General features: G+C 46.9%; 1 protein-coding gene across 1 annotated transcript in view; it reads right to left on the bottom strand.

Annotated features, from left to right (window-relative positions):
• Positions 1-596: 596 nt before the first annotated feature.
• SHISA6 (shisa family member 6) overlaps positions 597-17,835 on the bottom strand; it is a 325,290-nt gene continuing 308,051 nt past the window's right edge. Inside the window, 3 exon segments of the mRNA XM_003912357.5 lie at positions 597-6,881; positions 8,735-8,887; positions 12,761-12,817. Coding sequence (XP_003912406.4) covers positions 6,331-6,881; positions 8,735-8,887; positions 12,761-12,817 — 761 coding nt within the window. The 3' untranslated portion in view covers positions 597-6,330.

Genomic DNA, 17,835 nt, shown 5'->3' with positions numbered 1-17,835 from the left:
TACCCATGGTAACTACAAGAACTAACTCAAAGATCAGACTAAGACCTAATGTCCAAGAATATTAAATAGTTCTGGGCTAAATGAGGATGGATAAGGAGCCAGAACTTCTATTAGGTCGGTGCAAAAGTAATTGAGGTTTCTGCCTTTACTTTTAATGGCAAAAACTTTTAATTATAAAATAAAGCCGTTTCAACTTTTAATGGCAAAAACCTCAATTACTTTTACACCAACCTAATAATTCTACTTTGAATTAGTATACGTTGTCCATTGACACTTGTCCGAGGCCTGTCTTCCCACATTCCTCATAGTATTCATTGTAGAAAGCATTATTGTGGTTTACTTGGTAATCATAACAGTCACCCATTGCAAGTATAAACTTTTGTGATTTTTAGTAAATTTATGCAGTTGTACAACCATCAGCACAATCCAGTTTTAAAAACACTCTTTTCACCCTCACAGTTCTGTAGCTCCTATTTGCAGTTAATCTTTGCTTCTGTCCCCAACTCCAATGACCTTCTGCACTCTTTCTTGCTTTTTAATTACTTTTGGTTTTGACTCTGTAAAAGTCAGCACCTGGCTACTTAAGGAGACACACATTATGTTGAAACGGCTTTATTTTTTAATCCATAAATATCTGTTACTGACAAAAGTGGAAAAATCCTTAAGACTAAATCTTACTAAAGTGTATTTGTTTACAGTACATGTAGAATGTGCTTTGACAGGTAAGTAGAACGATGAGATTTGTACAGAGAAGCAGTCACTAGAGCACTGCTCACCATGAAGCTTACGTATGAGTAACGAAGAAACTGCAAAGATACAGATAGAAAGGTACTTTTCATCAGTGCTACCATATAATAAACATGAAATTCATAAATTGGGCTAATGCATAAAAATGTTCATTAATCCCCCCTTAGGAAATTGTGTCCCCAAACTAAAAATATTACAGTAAGAATTGCTTTTTATTAGAGAATTTCAAGAATTCTTTACTACAAAATGTCTAGTTGAGTTATAGAACTAGAGGAATATTTGCCACTACGAAGCCAATGAATGAGTCCTCCCATGGCGTGGCATTCAGGGGTCACTGTAGGGTGGGCAGCAAAGTTAAGCAGGGTCTTCTCCTCCCTCAGGAGGGAGAGCATGAAGGAAACACACAGCCACAGCATTTCTCTGACTGATGGAAGGTTAATGTGTTTCCTGATTTACAAGATGGGTTTGATGATAACAAACTTGGACTCTCCATTCTTGCTTCATAAGCCTTCACCGGGAGGACGGTAATGTCATGAGGAAGGGCTAGAAAGGTACTAGGCTGGGGTGATTTCCCCTTCCTAGCAGCCCAGATAGTGAGTGATGCCTTCTCCTCCAGTTGGAATGGAGCCTCAGTGTCCAGACTTGGTCTTCAGGACACACATTCCAGGGTGGGATATCATGACGTTCATTACCACACAAGAGCCTATGCACATGTCCCTCTGCAGCTTGAAATGAATTTCCCAGCTGCCCTCAAGTACAAACTTCATGCCTTTGTGGGCAAACCTCCAGACCTTTCTCTCCAGCCAGCTCCCTCTCTGAAATTGGAACCGCCTCCCTCCAGCTATAAGGACCGTATCCAAAATGGAAACTCCAAACTCAGAATTCCCCAGAATTCCACAGCCACTTAGGATGGTTTAGGTGTGTCTCTACAAGAGGGCTTCCACGGCACACAGCTGGTGACCTATTGAATGGTTAGGCCCTTAAACTTCAGGTACGAGGGCATCGCTAGGTGGCCGAGCCCATCAGGTCCACCCCAGGCTCTAGTGAGGAGTGCGGTCCAGGACATCTGAGGACATCGCTGTGGGGCAGGCATTGTGGGATGTGTGCAGCTCAGTGGAGGTGGGGAGGAACGGGGAGAGCAGGTGCTGGCAGGGAATGAAAGCCCTACAATGTAAGAGCTGGATGAAACTTCAGAGCTCATCTAGTCAAAGCCCCTCATTTTACAGATGGGGAAACTGAGGCACTGAGTGGGGAACATGACTCCCCCTCGGAGACAAAGCCAGGGCTGGAAGCTGTGTCTCCAGAGCCTCAGCCCTGTGCTTTTTTTTTCTCCTAGAGTATGTTGCCTTCCAAAAGCAAATATAGAGCCCAGGAAGACATGTCCTTCATATTGAATTTGCCATTAAAATGCTGCATTTATAAAAAATAACATTTGAACCCTGAAAAATACTTCATTAAAACACAATGCGCTTTCTTGAAAATACTCCAGAGCAAAATTTCCCAGATTTGGAGAGGATGACAGGAAATGTATGTGGGAGGTAACATGCCAGCTTTTCGCAGGGCAGGCCTCTTCTGGAGTCCGAGTGATTGGCAGCCCTTTCATTTTTAACTTGGGTTAGGTGCACAGTTGCTTGTGGAAGGAATATGAGGGTGGAGGCTGGTGACAGACAAGGTATCTCTGAAGAAAATAGACTGAGTTTGATGGCAGGGATGTTGGCGTGGATATTCCTCCATGCTTGGAGACTCAGGAGGCCCTCAAGTCTTTGTGGACAAAGGCGGATAGGTGACATACACAAGCAGGAAGGGAGCAGGTGTTTTGGAGCAGTGGCTGAGAACCCTCAAGGATAGGAGTCTTTGGCCAGAGCAGGAGCTTCTGGGCTAACATTAGGCTGGGTTGGGAGCTTCAGGGGACTTGCTAGCGTCAGGAACCAAACTGACTATGACAGGCCATGACATCTCAAACCCAGAGCTCCATTCCCTTCCTCCCAGAGCTCAGACGGGGAAAGCCCTTGGCTCTGTGCCCTGGGGTATCAACTCACAGGGGCAGGAGATGAAGGATACACCAATGAGGCAAATAGAAGACCTGAAGAATGTCTTTTTCTTCCATTGTTTTCATTGAGAGCTCTGATTTTTAGAGCTGGATATTATAGGAAGACCAGGGAAAAGAAATTAGGAATGGAGGAAGATAGAAGGAGGAAGAGGGAGATGAGAGGAAGGAATGAGTGACCTGGCATGGAAATCTGGGGTTTTCTGGAAATCAGGAGTTTCTGGAAGTGAGAGTGGAAAGAGGGGAGGAGAAATTTGAATTGGGAGCAAGGTTGGAACTTTCTAAGAGGCAGACACATGGCCCAAGACACTCCCAAGACACTGGGGAGTCCTGAGGGCAGAAGCCCGGTTAGGAGGTGAAGGAATTCTTGGCAAAGCCTTTTTGACTCAGGAAGGCATGGAGCCAGGAGCCTGGAGCAAGACAGGGAAGGTGGAAGTGCAGGAGGGATTGTGAGAGCTTCAATGCCATCAGAGGCCAAGGAGACCAGGCAGAACTTTCAGGGCAGGAGGGAACCTGTGCAGATTCCAGTCCATTCCTGTTAGAGCAATAGAGATGTGAAAGAATTAATAAAACAAGGAGAGGGAAATCTTGGGCTTTAGGCTTCCTTTGTGAGATGGAGGAGGCTTTTACTATAGGGGTAGATGGTACTTCGATGTATGATAGAGGCCACCAGCCTGCTTGGGCTAGAAATCATGGCATCTAGGTTCTAGCCCCAGAAGCCTCTTTTATCTGCTACATGAACTTGCCTAGTGATGTGGCTTTGCTTGTTCCATAAAGATGGATGGGACAGCTGAATAAATGGGATACCTCTGTGTCCCAGTTATGACATAGTTTTTTTGGATTTTGAAATGAGGGACTGAATTGGAGCAAGTTTGTAGACCTATCTCTATTTCTTTTTTCTTCCCTCCTTCCCTCCTATCCTCCCTCTCTCCCTCCCTCCATTCCTTGCTTCTAGACCCAAAGGTGAAGCAGAAGAAATCCTTGAACAGAAGTAACCATTGCAGTAGAATTTTCCAACCCAACTGACATTAGAGACTTTCACCCAGACAATGGTAAGGCTGGGATGAGAAATGTCTTGGAATCAACCCGTCAACAACCCCTGAGACAGACAGAAACCCTGTCAGAGACAGGGCTTAGGGAGGACCCCTGGGGAAAAGTGTCACCCTGGGGGCTGCAGAACTTGGTGCTGAGAAGCTTTGACCCTGGAGATGGGATCAGCTTTCTGGTTTGGTGTGTACCTGCATGTAGACACTGGGGAGGGGCATTCTCAGCCACTCAGGTCCTTTCCCCTCACCACCAGCATCCTGCCTTCAAGGGACAGCCACCGATTAGAGGATTCAAAGGTGCTGGGCTCAGGGCCCCAGCTGGGAGCCACCTGCTCTATTCAGATTCACTTCTTCCTTTCCAACCCTCTTAGCCTCACCTTCTGGAACAAACTCTTATAAACCCCTGGGGACCAGCCCTTAAGAAGGTTTATGTGTCTGTGGGGAGGAAAGTGGAGAGGGTAGTCCTTGGCCTACCAAGGGTTACCAGGAATGCGTCCCCAGTGTGGGGGCTGAGGGTGGCTTTCACAACCCCCAACCTCCATCCCCCTAAGACCCATGTGATGGTTTCCTGTTCCTGTTGGGAAGCACACCCTGGGGAGGGGAGATGGAGATGAGAGCTTTGGAACTCTTGAAATCAGTGAAAGGAAACAGTCCATTGCTTTCTCTGTGGTTTGTGGACTTGGTTAGATTAAAAATCTCCAGGGCTGACACCGAGAAATTCTCCTTCTACACTCGCCTTTTTAAAGGGCCATGAGGGCAGAATTGAGGGCAGGTAAAACCCCTTTTATAAGGGCACTGCTGTTGGATCTGACTGTTTTAAGGATCACACCTTCACCCAGTAGTCTGGAGTTGATTCCCCCAGCCCCAACCCAGCGGGTGCCCTGGCCCTGAGAATGAGGGAACCCCTTCTTTCCCCCACCAGGCTCTCTGGTCTTGGGGGAGCAGATGCTGCTGAATTCACTGTCAGCTCCCCAGGAGGAACTCACACCATGCCCACCCCCAGGCTGGAGATGGGGAAGAGGCTGAGGTGGGCGGGCAGTAGTGGCCCCCCCAACAGAGCTGAGGACCATGGTCTACCAGGTGCCCCAGTGCCTGCAGAAAGGGACGATGCTGTGGGTACCTGCCCAGTTAGCCCCTAGGCCAGTCGCCTGGAAGACCACTGTTTGCTTTTGCTAATAGGTCTTTGTCCTTTTGATCCAGAGGAGGCACAGATCTGAAGAAGGAACAGCCAGGAATGAAGTTGCAGGGAGGATGTGGGGGAAGGGGAGACAGGCATTAGGAGTGAGCTCTGAACTGAGCAGGTAGACAGAGATGGAGAAGGAAGGAGAGGCGGACAGGGTGCAGGACAACCACCTCTCATCCTCCTTGTCTGGGGGCTGAAGAGCCGCTCTCTAGAAACCTCTGCCTGGGTCCTGCCGGAGGTGCATGTGTGAACAGGTGGAGCCCTGCAGCATGCAAATGTTGAGCCCGAGACCCTGCACATCACAGTGGCCCTCCCCACCCTGGCTCTCTGGCCACCGCAGGTGCCTCCTGGGAGCAGAGCAGGGATGGAGAAGGCGGCCTGAGTGGCAGTCATGGTCAGGTCTAGAAGCCTGGAGGGTGTGTGGAGATGATCGGGTGTCTGGGAGAGCCAGAACCCCATCGCTACTCCCCTCTGGGACGGCTACAGCCAAAACCCCAGAGAACTCAAGGGTGAAATCCTCAGGGCCAGGGGAGGAGCACAGCCCCCAAAAAGGACAGGCCCAGGGTCCTTATGGGCGGGCAGTCAGCTGGAAGGGGGCGGAGTTCCCATGGGGAGGCAGCTGAAGGAATGGAACCCCTCTGGGTCCTGGGGTTGAGGGGAGGGGGCGCAGGGCCAGGGTTGGGCCCTCAGGGGTCAGCAAAGGAAGGGCCACTCAGTGGGGACCAGAGAGTTCCAGCAGGCAAGAAAAGAATCATTATTGTGCTTATGGACACAGCAGCTCCCTGGCTCTGAGAGAGCGAGCAGGCAGTTTTTAGGCACTAGAAGATTTCTGTGATGCGGTTCTAGGTAAATGAATGAGACCGAGTAGCCTATTCGGTCAGCCCACTGATTGGACCCGCTGGCCCCTTCAAACCCAGACAGCTTCGGACCACGGTCAAGCAAGGGTCTCTTTGCTGACAGAACCTGCAGCTGAGTCCCCCGGACGGGGAGAAGGAGGCGTGGGATGGAAAGGGAGTTGGCGAAGGTGGTCGGGGGTGAGAATGGGGCCTGGCCCCCTTCTCACTCCCTGTTGACTCTTCTGGAGGAGCAAGGGAGATTGCTCTTGGTCCTGGATCTAAGCGTATTGAACCAGGCCATTGGGGCTCTGTCCCCGGGGGTATGGCTTTTTGGGCAAAGGTGGCCCACCCCCACTTCCTACAGAGGGGACGAGGGAAGGGAGAGTGGCAAGGCTAGAAGCTCTGCTCCCGGGCCCTCCTGGCCCCTGCTCTGCTCTGCCACACCCAGCAGCCCCGGCCCTGCCCCGCCGGTCACACGGTCACTTCGGTCTTGCTGGCTGTGTAGCAGGTGTGGTGGCCCGGGATGTAGTGCAGCTGCTCCACTGTGTTGTGTCTGCGCGAGGCAAAGGCATGACGCTTGGCTGCCGTCTGGCTCTGGCCCAGGGTGGCGTACGAGTTATTGGAGGCACTGGGATGAGAGTGCATCTTGCTCATGCGGTAGCGGTCCAGCACGGGTGTGGACACAAAGACGTCCGTGTGCGAGATGGCCCTGGACAGCGACTGCTCGGGAAAGGTCGTCCGCTCTGGGGACAGCAGCGGGTCCTGGGAGTGCAGGCGCTCCGTGGAGAGCAGCTGCTCGTCGGACAGGATGCGGTCGTATGGCATGCTGAACTCATCTGCCAGGCCTCGATCCGGGGACAGGACCCTGTCCTGGGACATGGCCCGGATGGGCCGGCGGGGTCTTTCCCGTGGCAACGGCTTCTGTTGGGACATCTGGATGACATTGAGGGGGAGGGTGCCCCGGGCAGCCAGGTCAGGCAGGTGCCGCCGCCTCATGTAATACTCATCAGCCTCCTTGTCGGCTGCAGGGGAGAGACAGAGTGAGAGAAGGCAACTGGGATGACCCTGCAGCCAGGACTCAGATAGAACCCTGCACCCCTCCTGCTCCATCACAGACCTGTCAATCTTCAGGGATAATACAGTCAAACTTCTTTAGTTATGTATTAGGACCTGGAGGCTCAGACGGGTGAAGGGTATATTTTCCCACTGAATGTGCAAACCATTCTCTGGGGGCTTGTTAAATGCAGATTCTAATTCAGTGGGTCTGGGGTGGGCCCAAGAGTTTGCATCTCTAACAAGCTCCCAGGCAATGCTAAAAGTCTCTGGTACATGGACCACCTTGAGGAGGGATATGTTAAGGGACTTCCTCAGAATCCCCAGCATGTTCAGGGCAAAGTTGATGGCAAGCTCAAGTCCCTGAACTCCCCCTGGTCCTGGGCTGTATCTACCACATCACGGTCCTGAAACAGAATGGCCATCTGTCTTACTAAAACATCCAAATAGCAGGTCCAGAAGCTTTCTGTTGAGGTCCAGAGCCAGCCTCCTGCTAGAATAAAGTAAGGTGCTCAGACTAGGAAATACTTGTGAAAATGTTTAACTGGTACCTTAGGAACATCATAACACCTTCTCTGTAGTAACAGGCAATGCACAGAAAGCCAATACATGGGCCTCCAGTCCCCACACAGCCACATAATCAGCCTACACACGCTCCACCTGTGCCCGTAACACAAGCGGGTTGGAGTAATCTTAGATGTGCGCCTCATTTAGATGCTCCACCTTCCTCTCTATCCAGCAGGCCCTCCTAAGCTCACACTGCTCTCTGTACCCTTGAATTTGCCCAGAACTTGCATGCTACACAGACACCTACTTGAACTTGCAGGTTATACATAAACCTGCATTGCTCCGAATTTCAGAAATGAGGCCTCCTACACATGGCCTTCTAGATCTCTGCAAAAGTGTGGGAATTCTGCCTGCTCTTCAGTTGACGCAGCGGGATTGCTGACGGGTATCCTTCCTCCTGAGCCAAATTTCATCACCTCGGGATGATTCCTCAGGTTTTCAGACAGTCCCATCTCTAGCTAGAGACTCTGCGTTTCACTATGGAGGTGGCTGATGTGGACTTAGGCTGCACTGCTGTCAGGGTAGGTTACCCTGAAGCTTTCAAGCAAATGCTCACCCCTTGAGGCTCCTACTGCCATTGGGTGGTCATCAAAAGAGACTCATGGGAAAATGAGATGAGAAGGTCCAAGGCCAGAAAGCTAGGGAGGAAGAGCTGTCCTTTAGGGAACTTTTTTTTGACATTTTTGTATCTTCAACCCATTGATGCCCAGAGTCTCCCCGGACTCCAGAGGCAGAGCTGGCATCACTGGATAAACTGGATGGGACGGATGAAATGGGGTGTATGCATGGGAGGTGAAGGATCTCAGGTCCTCAAGACACTGTTGGCTGGGTTGGAGAGGGAGCTGGTTTGTGGTTCTCTGGGAAGGTCTCAGAGAAAGCTCTGGCCATTGCTAGCCTCTATCCAGTATAGGGTATACAGAAAGGAAGGCCGATGGTTTGAAGAAGGCAGATGTGTGCGGGACTGGGGGAAGGCTTTCTCCTGCAGTTAAACTGGTGCATGAGTTGGAGGGCTGTCTCCTATGGGGATGTGAATCTGAGGATTCCATGGCCTTCTTTCTATGTATGGGAAGGACGGACTTAGTCCATAAGGAACAAAAACTAAGAGCTTGTCTATTCTCTTCTCCCATCCTGCAACTCCTTCTTTATTCTTGGGATTCAACAGCTGTCCTATGGGGTATGGGGCAAGAGAGTGTGGCCTAGGAAGATATCTTGGAGCCCCAGAGACAGACCTCAACTTGGGGGAAATTCGACTTACTTAGCCTCTTCAGAGATGAATACTTGCTGGGGTTGGTCTTTACTGCAGACTCGTAGGATGGGGGCAGGTGGGCCAAGTTCTGGAAAGAGCGGGAGAAGGAGAGGTCATAGGGCTCGGTGGCTGATGTCAGGATGTTGTTCATCCGTGGCTTCTCTGCAAGAAAAGGGAGGGGTGTTTTGTGTTAATGAGGACCATGTCTGTGGCAGGCAAAGGGGACAGCTATAGGTTGTATTCCCCTGCTTTCTGCCTCACCCCTGATTCGAGTCCCCATCTGCTTTCCTGGACCTCCTCCATGCTTGGACATAGCTTGGTGATACTGTTGACTCAGTTTCCCTCATGCTCAGTTCCAGTTGTCAATAAGCCTAGGGGCAGATGCTGTTTTAGTCACCACCAAGAGATTTTACCATTCTGTGAATGAGAGACTCGACTCTTGAGTCTGCGGAGGGAATTCTCTCTCTCAGTACATCTCTGGGTTATCTGCTGAAAACGTAAGCCTGATGGAGCTGAGGAGCATCATAAAAATCATCTACTTCTGTATAAAAGTGCCATCCTTTTCCTAATAGCTTTAGGCAAACCTAGCTCTCAGGCTCAGAAAAATCTCAGTTGGAGGACATGGAGTGACTTCTGTGATTTATGTACCCATAGAAGAACTGGGTCCTGGACGCAGCTCCACTGAGACCCAACCCATGCTCCGTCCATGGCATCCTTGCACAGCTCATGTAGCCCCTTTTCCCTTCTCCAAGCTCTGCACTTGACAAGCCACAGTGAGTCACAGAGCTATTTTATCTTACTCTGATTCCTTTCTCTGAAGCCCCCCTTAGCCATCTCTAAGCTGCTGGAGGAAAGAACCTAGACAAAAATGCATAGCACATCATCCCCACTTTCTTCTTCCTTCCCCTGAGTTAGAGCATTGCGATGCAAGAATCTGAAGAGATGGAAAGGAGTGTTGTTCAGTGCCAGACCTGGGGAAAAGAATGGAAGGAAAAGTGGAAGAAAAGGTGAAAGGGAGATGAGAGGGTGGCTGATGGGAGCACAGTGCAGTGTGTGCTGAGCTCAGGGCCAGATGAGTGACGTGGGAGAGGAGAGGGGGCATGCAGGGCTAGTGAGGGAGGCAGTGAGGATGAGGGGACAGAAAGAGCTGGAGATCCTGGGGAAGAAGACCAGCATGCCTCAGTGCTTCATGGACTTGAGGAGGAGAAGCCACAACAAGAATTCAATGAGTGGCTGCCATGGGAAATGGGGGTACCATTCCCAGAAGTGAGGCAGTTGGGCAGGTATAGTCTCGCTGTGTCATTCCTCAATCCTCTTTGGTTTGGGACACCTCAAGGCCAAAGAAGTTCTGAGAGGGGGCAGGCTCTAACTTTAGATGAATGTGCAGGAGGACTGCCATACCTCTTGGCAAAGAGAGTGCAGAACCATGGAAAGCATGAATTCTGTGGACTGTGTGAGAGGTGGGAGAGAGAGAAGCCCTCCTAGGCATTGTCCAAGGGCAGCCCCAAGCACTGGGGACTCCTGGCTTCCCTATCCCTTCCTGCCTTCACTGTCCCCCCCAACACTGGGGACTGAGCCAGGAAAGCTCAGCCAGTGAGCTGGTGTTCATGCCAGCTTGGGACATATGTGAGGGGGTGAGGGGTGCTCTACATCCCCATCAGAACATGCTGTACAGAAAGAGCCTCCCTGGCATGCATCAGGACAGATGCCAGGAAGTGGAGTGAGCAGGAACTTGGGAGTGCTGCTCCTCAGAGTGGGTAATAGCCACTCATCTCTCAGCACTTATCTCTTCACTTTGGCCATGCTGGAGAAGAAGGAACCTCCTTCTGCCTGTTGGCATTATGCTCTCAACAAGGCATCACTCAGCTCACCCACTTCCAAATGCAATCTTTCTGGATACTCTTGTTCTGCCACTGTGTTCCAGAACATACCCCTGAGCCAAGGCCGGCTCTCCCCTGCCTTCTGCCTTCATGGGATCAACGTTGCACAATCTCCCTCCTATGGCAATGCCTCCTTTACTCTTCTCTATGAAATTCCCCCCTCACTCAAGACGTTTTGCTGTGCCAATGTCCCATCTTTTTAGCCTACAGTAGCTGTTCTTTAAGCCTGTATTGCTCTTCTAGTCAGTTCCACCCAGTTTAGTATCTAACTGATCTCTAATAATTTGACTTGAGTTAGGATTGTGGATCTCCAAATATTGCAATCTCCTTGACAGCAGGGCTTTGCTTTCCAATTCTTTTGATTCCTTCATAGTGCTTGGCCCAGAATAAGGATCCAATTAATGCTCTTTGTAGAGAACTAACTAAGTAGACTCAGGCCCCCTCCTCTCTTGATAGGCACTCTGCCAGCTCCTGGGAAAGAAGGGAACATCCAAGAAAGCAATGCAGAGAAAACTCTACTCTCACTACATTGTGAGCTGCTCAAGGGCAGGGACCAGGTCTCATCAACTCCCATCTCCCTGCACCGGTTGGAAAAGAGAAGAGAGGAAGAGAAGGAGGGAAGAATGGCTCCTACTGTTGTATTCAGGAGTCTGCTTGTGTTGGCTCCTTCTGGGGAAAAATCAGCTCAGTAGTTGTTCTTTCAGAGTGTGACTGAGCAAGTGGGAGCTCTCCTTGCATGCCTTTTCTGGCTCTTCCTTTGGCTGCTTAATTACTGTGGGCATCCCCCAGGCTCCCTGCCTTTGCCTTCTGCACTGCTCTTTCAGTGCAGAGTGCCCCCACTCCTGAGGCTTCTGTTACTGCCTCCAAAGCTTGACTCAACATCTTCAGCTCTAACCTTCCTCCAGACTTCATGTCTGCATTCCTGCCTGTTGAATATTTTTTCTTGCAAACTCCAGGTGTGCAGATCCAAACTCACTGACAACTCCATCCCCTATACATACTGGCAGTTTTTCTGATTCCTTCGATTGTGTTAATAAAACCCTCATTTTTCTAATCAATGTCATCATTGGCTCTCATCAGCCATATTCAGTTAGTAAGGAAGTTTCTCTAATTCTTTCTTCAAAAGGTTTCATATCTCAACCGTCCTTTCTTTTCCCACTGTCAGCATCACCACTGGTATCAACCTCTTTTCACTGATCTCCCCAGTTTCTCCCAGTGCTAACTTTTTAGACCCCACAACCTGATAAATCTGATCGTACTATTGCTTTCATCATTTATTTCCACCTGGAGCATAGCACATGAAAATATTCTAATCTCCTCCTCCTAATTATAATATCCCTCAGCTTCAATGCTGAGGCACACCATAATCTGACACGACAGCGGTAGGTCTCTCTACCAGGTGGCCTGTAGGATTTGTCATTGTTTTGAGTTTTTCTCTCACTAAAAGCTTAATGATGTTTTCACTCTTTCACAGGAAAGACAAACATGACTGGTAGAGCATAAGACAGCCATGTACATTGTGAACTATCAAGTCTTGAGCAGGTGCCAAACATAGGTTTTCTCTGTTCAGCTGTGATCTGGTGGGAGGATATTATAACCTAAGAGGGAAACATGGTTTTATAACCCTTGGGTACTATGCTAACACTCCTCCACTCAACAATTTTCAGCCTCTTTTTTTTCTGCCAAGAGGCTGAAGCCCAAATCAGTTTTGAGTTTTATCAAATCTTAATTAGTTTGGGGAGGATCAATACAGTTTAACCAAGTCTCATGTCCTTCGTAAATGACATCACAGATAGCTTTGAGCAAAGGAGGGTGTTCCACTCCTTGCTGTGGACATACGGAATTTACGACTGTAAGAAGTGATACAGGTGGTAAGTAGAAATGGGTCTGTGGCAAGTAGAAATGGGTCTAGCCCCTTTCTGTTTATGTCAAGGGATCATTTTGATATCAGAGACAGAAACACCAAGGGGAAAATAGCCTACAAGTAAGATAAGAGCATTGTGGCCCTGGAGGAGGGTGGGCCCGTGGCTCCTTGCACCTCCTTAGCTTCAGTGAGTTAATGACCATGTGTTTGATGCCCTGATAGGCATCTGTCCTTAGACTGGTGCCACTCGAAATGAGGAGGAAATGCAGAGTGCTCTCAATCATCTCTCACCATGTGGCGGGATCTGGGTAGCACTGCTCAAAATCGGATGGCTATATTGATGATCACCTGAAAATCATAGAAAAGAAATTTTTAAAGAAGAGTTCAGGCATTCCACTATCTCTCCAACATAACAGCATCTCTCTTTACCTCTAATGTGCTTCTCTGACTTAAAGGAAGCACTTCTAAGAAAGGCAGAGGTCATTGTATGAGGCTCCAAGAAACGTCCCCTGCTGTTTCTGTCTCTCTCCTTCTGCAACAGGGCTTCCTCTGTCACCATGGTGACCCACCCACATCTCTGGAGGAGGCCAACCAGCCGTAGAGGCTTTGTAGGGATGGGTGGAGGAGGAGAAGGATGGAGAGTAGGGAGTGTTTGGCAGGTATGCGTGCATGCGGGCATGCATAGGGTGGGGGAACTAAGCAGGGGAAGCAGATTTCTTTGAGCGTTGGGTATTAGGGTGTGTGTAACCAAAATGAGGGTGCCCTGACTTAAGGCGCTTCCACTTTACAGGACTTTGATTTGTCCCTAGGCCTTTATACAGGAGGGTCTGGATGCACCCTGAGATGCAAGATGACCTGAGCTGTCCACTGCCTGAGATCAGCAGTCCTGGATTCTAGGCTCTGTCCTGCCTTTAACTGACACAGCCTAATAGTCCAAAAGCATTTCCTTTATTAATAATATTCCACTTAGATGGAATAATCCACACAATTAACACAGTTACAGTTGCCAAAGCCTGAAGTTCAAGGCGTTCCAAAAGCTTTTACAATTGTTGGAATGAAAATGTGGCTGACCACTCCAGTGCACTCCGGCATTCTATGATTGCTTCAGCTGAACATTATGTTCTTGTTTTTCATTGTTGCATGTAACTGATTTCAACTAAAGCAAAGGGAAGAGGAGGCATGAGGCCCTTGCTTTAGTTTACCTAAACTGCAGATGACAGCCCTGTCCTTCTTGCAGTCTAGAATTTTCATTTCCTTACATCTTGTGACTGAAGCCTTCTTCCCTGCCTTTGGCCTTATACTCTGGCTAGTCATTCCATAGCTCCTACACTATATTCCATTTCCCTTTCTATTCTCTAAATACCAGGGCTTCATAACACTCAGGCATCTTAGTGAAGACTTCAGCTCTACTCCAAGGTTTACATCCGCTTGCCCAGATTAATAGTTCCCAAATCTACAACTCTAGCCTGAGGTCATCTTGATTTGGAAGGTTAGATTTTATGCTTATGGACATTCCCTTGAAATTCCTACCCTCGCCCCAAATCATTAAGTCCCAAAGTGAGCTCCTCATTTTATTCTGGTGTCCAGGCTTCTGTCCATGGTACTGATGTACCGTGGGCCTGGAATGTGAAACTTCAATCATCGTCACCATTTTCCTCCTTTCATCCTCCATATTCAGTGTATCCCGAAGTCTTCTTCCCTGCAGCCATCTCCTAAATCCAGGCCCACAATATATCTTTTTGTCAAGATTTCTTTTATCTCTACTCTCAATTTCCAAGACAAATCCTGTGAATTCCCACCAGACAAAATTTCCCAAACCAATGGAATCATCACAGCATTCCCTTGGTGAAGGCTGGACTCTAAATAGTCAAGCACACAGGGCTGGGTGTGGTGGCTCATGCCTGTAATCCCAGCACTTTGAGAGGCCAAGGTGGACGGATCACAAGGTAAAGAGTTCGAGACCAGTCTGGCCAACATGGTGAAACCCTGTCTCTACCAAGAATACAAAAATTAGCCGGACGTGGTGGCATGTGCCTGTATTCCCAGCTACTCGGGAGGCTGAGGCAGAAGAATCACTTGAACCTGGGAGACAGAGGTTGCAGTGAGCTGAGATTGTGCCACTGCACTCCAGTCTGGGGGATAGAACAAAACTTTGTCTCAGAAAAAAAAAAAAAAAAAAAAAAAGTCAAGCACACTATCCAGTGTGGGTGGGTTTGGGAAGTAGGCCACAATTTCTCACATGAAGATACTGTCCCTTCCCAAGACAGATTAGGTTGAAGCCAGGGAAGAAACTATTTGCCAAAGGTTGAAACAGTTCTACACTGGACCTGAATTTAAGCAAGAAGAGAGAATCCAGAGAGATTAAAAAACATTTTTTTCTTGCTTGTCCTCCAGAGGCAAGAAGAAAACTAGTTCCAATGAGGTTTTATTGTTGTTTGGTGTATTTGTTCACTTTTAAGCAATATGGCAGGATCACAGAGAAATGGGAGAAACCCAGGTCATTCGATCTGGAGTTTCTGGAGAGTGGCAGTTAGCAAGAAACACTTCTAGACTTCCATCTCAGAGTTTAGGTGTCACCAGGAAAGGGTTATTGATAACTCAGATTCACTTAATAATTGCTGATAACCAATTATGCTTCTTGCTCTGTGCTGAACACTTTCACAGGCATTTTTTAAAACTCATTCACAGTGATCTTCATTTAAATGGGGACTGAAGTAGAATGAATATATATTACTGGCCTACCATTTGCCAGACACTATGTAAAACTCTTTAAATACCTTAGTTGAAATCTTTACTGTAATTTTTTTAACAGATGAAGTCACAAACAATATATGTCTTGATTTACAAGTACAGTGCTTTTTCTTTTGTTTGAATCTCACTTAAAATGTTTCATTAACAGCAGATTTTTCCTACCTTGGCATTAAGGAGAGCATTTTTAAGTTAAGTATAAGGATGAGAATAACCCTAAAATAACCACTGTGACATTTTCTTGTATTTCCTTTTATTTCCTTCCCCCTATAGATGATTATATGAGTGCTTACAGACACCCTCAACCCCGACCCCCCCACCTAAATAGCATTGCAATGAATAATCTTGTATATGTGTCATTTTGTACACAGACTGTAGTTCTTACAATGAATTAAAATAGCGTGATTTAATCTTCACATGTGTGCAAAATGACAATTGTGTGAGACAATTGGCTGTGGCATTTTTATAGCAGTAAAAGCAATGAAACCACCTAAATACTCATATATGCATGTGCTTATGCACACAGATAAAAATATCTAGTTTTTGCTTATATAATCATGCTGCATATACTACTTTAATCTTCTTCATACCTAATGAATAAATGAAAGTGTCTTGAATATATTTTTATGTTTTGAAATATTATTTGAAACACCTTATATGTTTCACAATATTATTTCTATAGAATAGTGTATTCTGTATGCCTCTATATCATTTAAGCATAATATATTTAAGCATAACGTATTTAAGCAGGTCCCCTATTTTTGGTATTTAAATTGTTTAAAAGTTTAATAATGTTACAGCAAACAACCCTGAGCACACATCTTTGGTGATGTCTCATTTCCTTAACCCAATAACTAAAGGCAGCATTTCCAAGTCAACACACTGTCAATTGTCTAGCAATGTGACAGGGGAGATTGATAGGTTTCCTCATATTGAACCATTCATCTGTCTATTACTGAGAAATATCTTATTTGATTCTGGTGTCTTATTATTTTATTACAACACTGGATTCTATTTTCTTGTGAAATATGTATATATATATATGAAATATGCATTCAAAAATAAAATTTGTAATTTTTGTGCTAACCCCCCATCAAGCTTTTGTATTAAGATAATTTTGTAAAACCAAGTGAGTAACATTCCATCTTTTTGTATGCTTTGAAACAGTATAGCATGAAGCATCTGTTTTTTGGATGTCCGGAGGAATGCAACAATAAAAATGTGTAGTGTCTTTTCGGGGGGTCCTTCTATTGGCACAGGGCTAAGTGCTTGGAGGGAGATTGTGTTATCATTGCCAGTTTAGAGATAAGGAAACTGAAGTTTGGGGAGTTTGGAGATGTTGCCGAATGTTGCATAGTTAACAGGTGAAACTGGGATGTGAACCCAGGCAGGCTGGCGCTAGGCCCACATTCTTTTTTTTTTTTTTTTGGAGAGGGAGGGTGATTTATTTTCTTTTTTTTTTTTTTTTTAAATTTATTTATTATTATTATACTTTAAGTTGTAGGGTACATGTGCATAACGTGCAGGTTTGTTACATATGTATACTTGTGCCATGTTGGTCTGCTGCACCCATCAACTCGTCATTTACATCAGGTATAACTCCCAATGCAATCCCTCCCCCCTCCCCCCTCCCCATGATAGGCCCCGGTGTGTGATGTTCCCCTTCCTGAGTCCAAGTGATCTCATTGTTCAGTTCCCACCTATGAGTGAGAACATGCGGTGTTTGGTTTTCTGTTCTTGTGATAGTTTGCTGAGAATGATGGTTTCCAGCTGCATCCATGTCCCTACAAAGGACGCAAACTCATCCTTTTTTATGGCTGCATAGTATTCCATGGTGTATATGTGCCACATTTTCTTAATCCAATCTGTTACTGATGGACATTTGGGTTGATTCCAAGTCTTTGCTATTGTGAATAGTGCTGCAATAAACATACGTGTGCATGTGTCTTTATAGCAGCATAATTTATAATCCTTTGGGTATATCCCCAGTAATGGGATGGCTGGGTCATATGGTACATCTAGTTCTAGATCCTTGAGGAATTGCCATACTGTTTTCCATAATGGTTGAACTAGTTTACAATCCCACCAACAGTGTAAAAGTGTTCCTATTTCTCCACATCCTCTCCAGCACCTGTTGTTTCCTGACTTTTTAATGATCGCCATTCTAACTGGTGTGAGATGGTATCTCATTGTGGTTTTGATTTGCATTTCTCTGATGGCCAGTGATGATGAGCATTTTTTCATATGTCTGTTGGCTGTATGAATGTCTTCTTTTGAGAAATGTCTGTTCATATCCTTTGCCCACTTTTTGATGGGGTTGTTTGTTTTTTTCTTGTAAATTTGTTTGAGTTCTTTGTAGGTTCTGGATATTAGCCCTTTGTCAGATGAGTAGATTGCAAAAATTTTCTCCCATTCTGTAGGTTGCCTGTTCACTCTGATGGTAGTTTCTTTTGCTGTGCAGAAGCTCTTTAGTTTAATTAGATCCCATTTGTCAATTTTAGCTTTTGCTGCCGTTGCTTTTGGTGTTTTAGACATGAAGTCTTTGCCCATGCCTATGTCCTGAATGGTACTACCTAGGTTTTCCTCTAGGACTTTTATGGTATTAGGTCTAACATTTA

This window comes from Papio anubis, chromosome 17 (genome assembly GCF_008728515.1).
Source record: "Papio anubis isolate 15944 chromosome 17, Panubis1.0, whole genome shotgun sequence".
In the NCBI taxonomy this organism is placed as follows: domain Eukaryota; kingdom Metazoa; phylum Chordata; class Mammalia; order Primates; family Cercopithecidae; genus Papio; species Papio anubis.
Note: the sequence above shows the minus strand (reverse complement) of the source record. Positions and strands in the feature narration are given on the sequence as shown.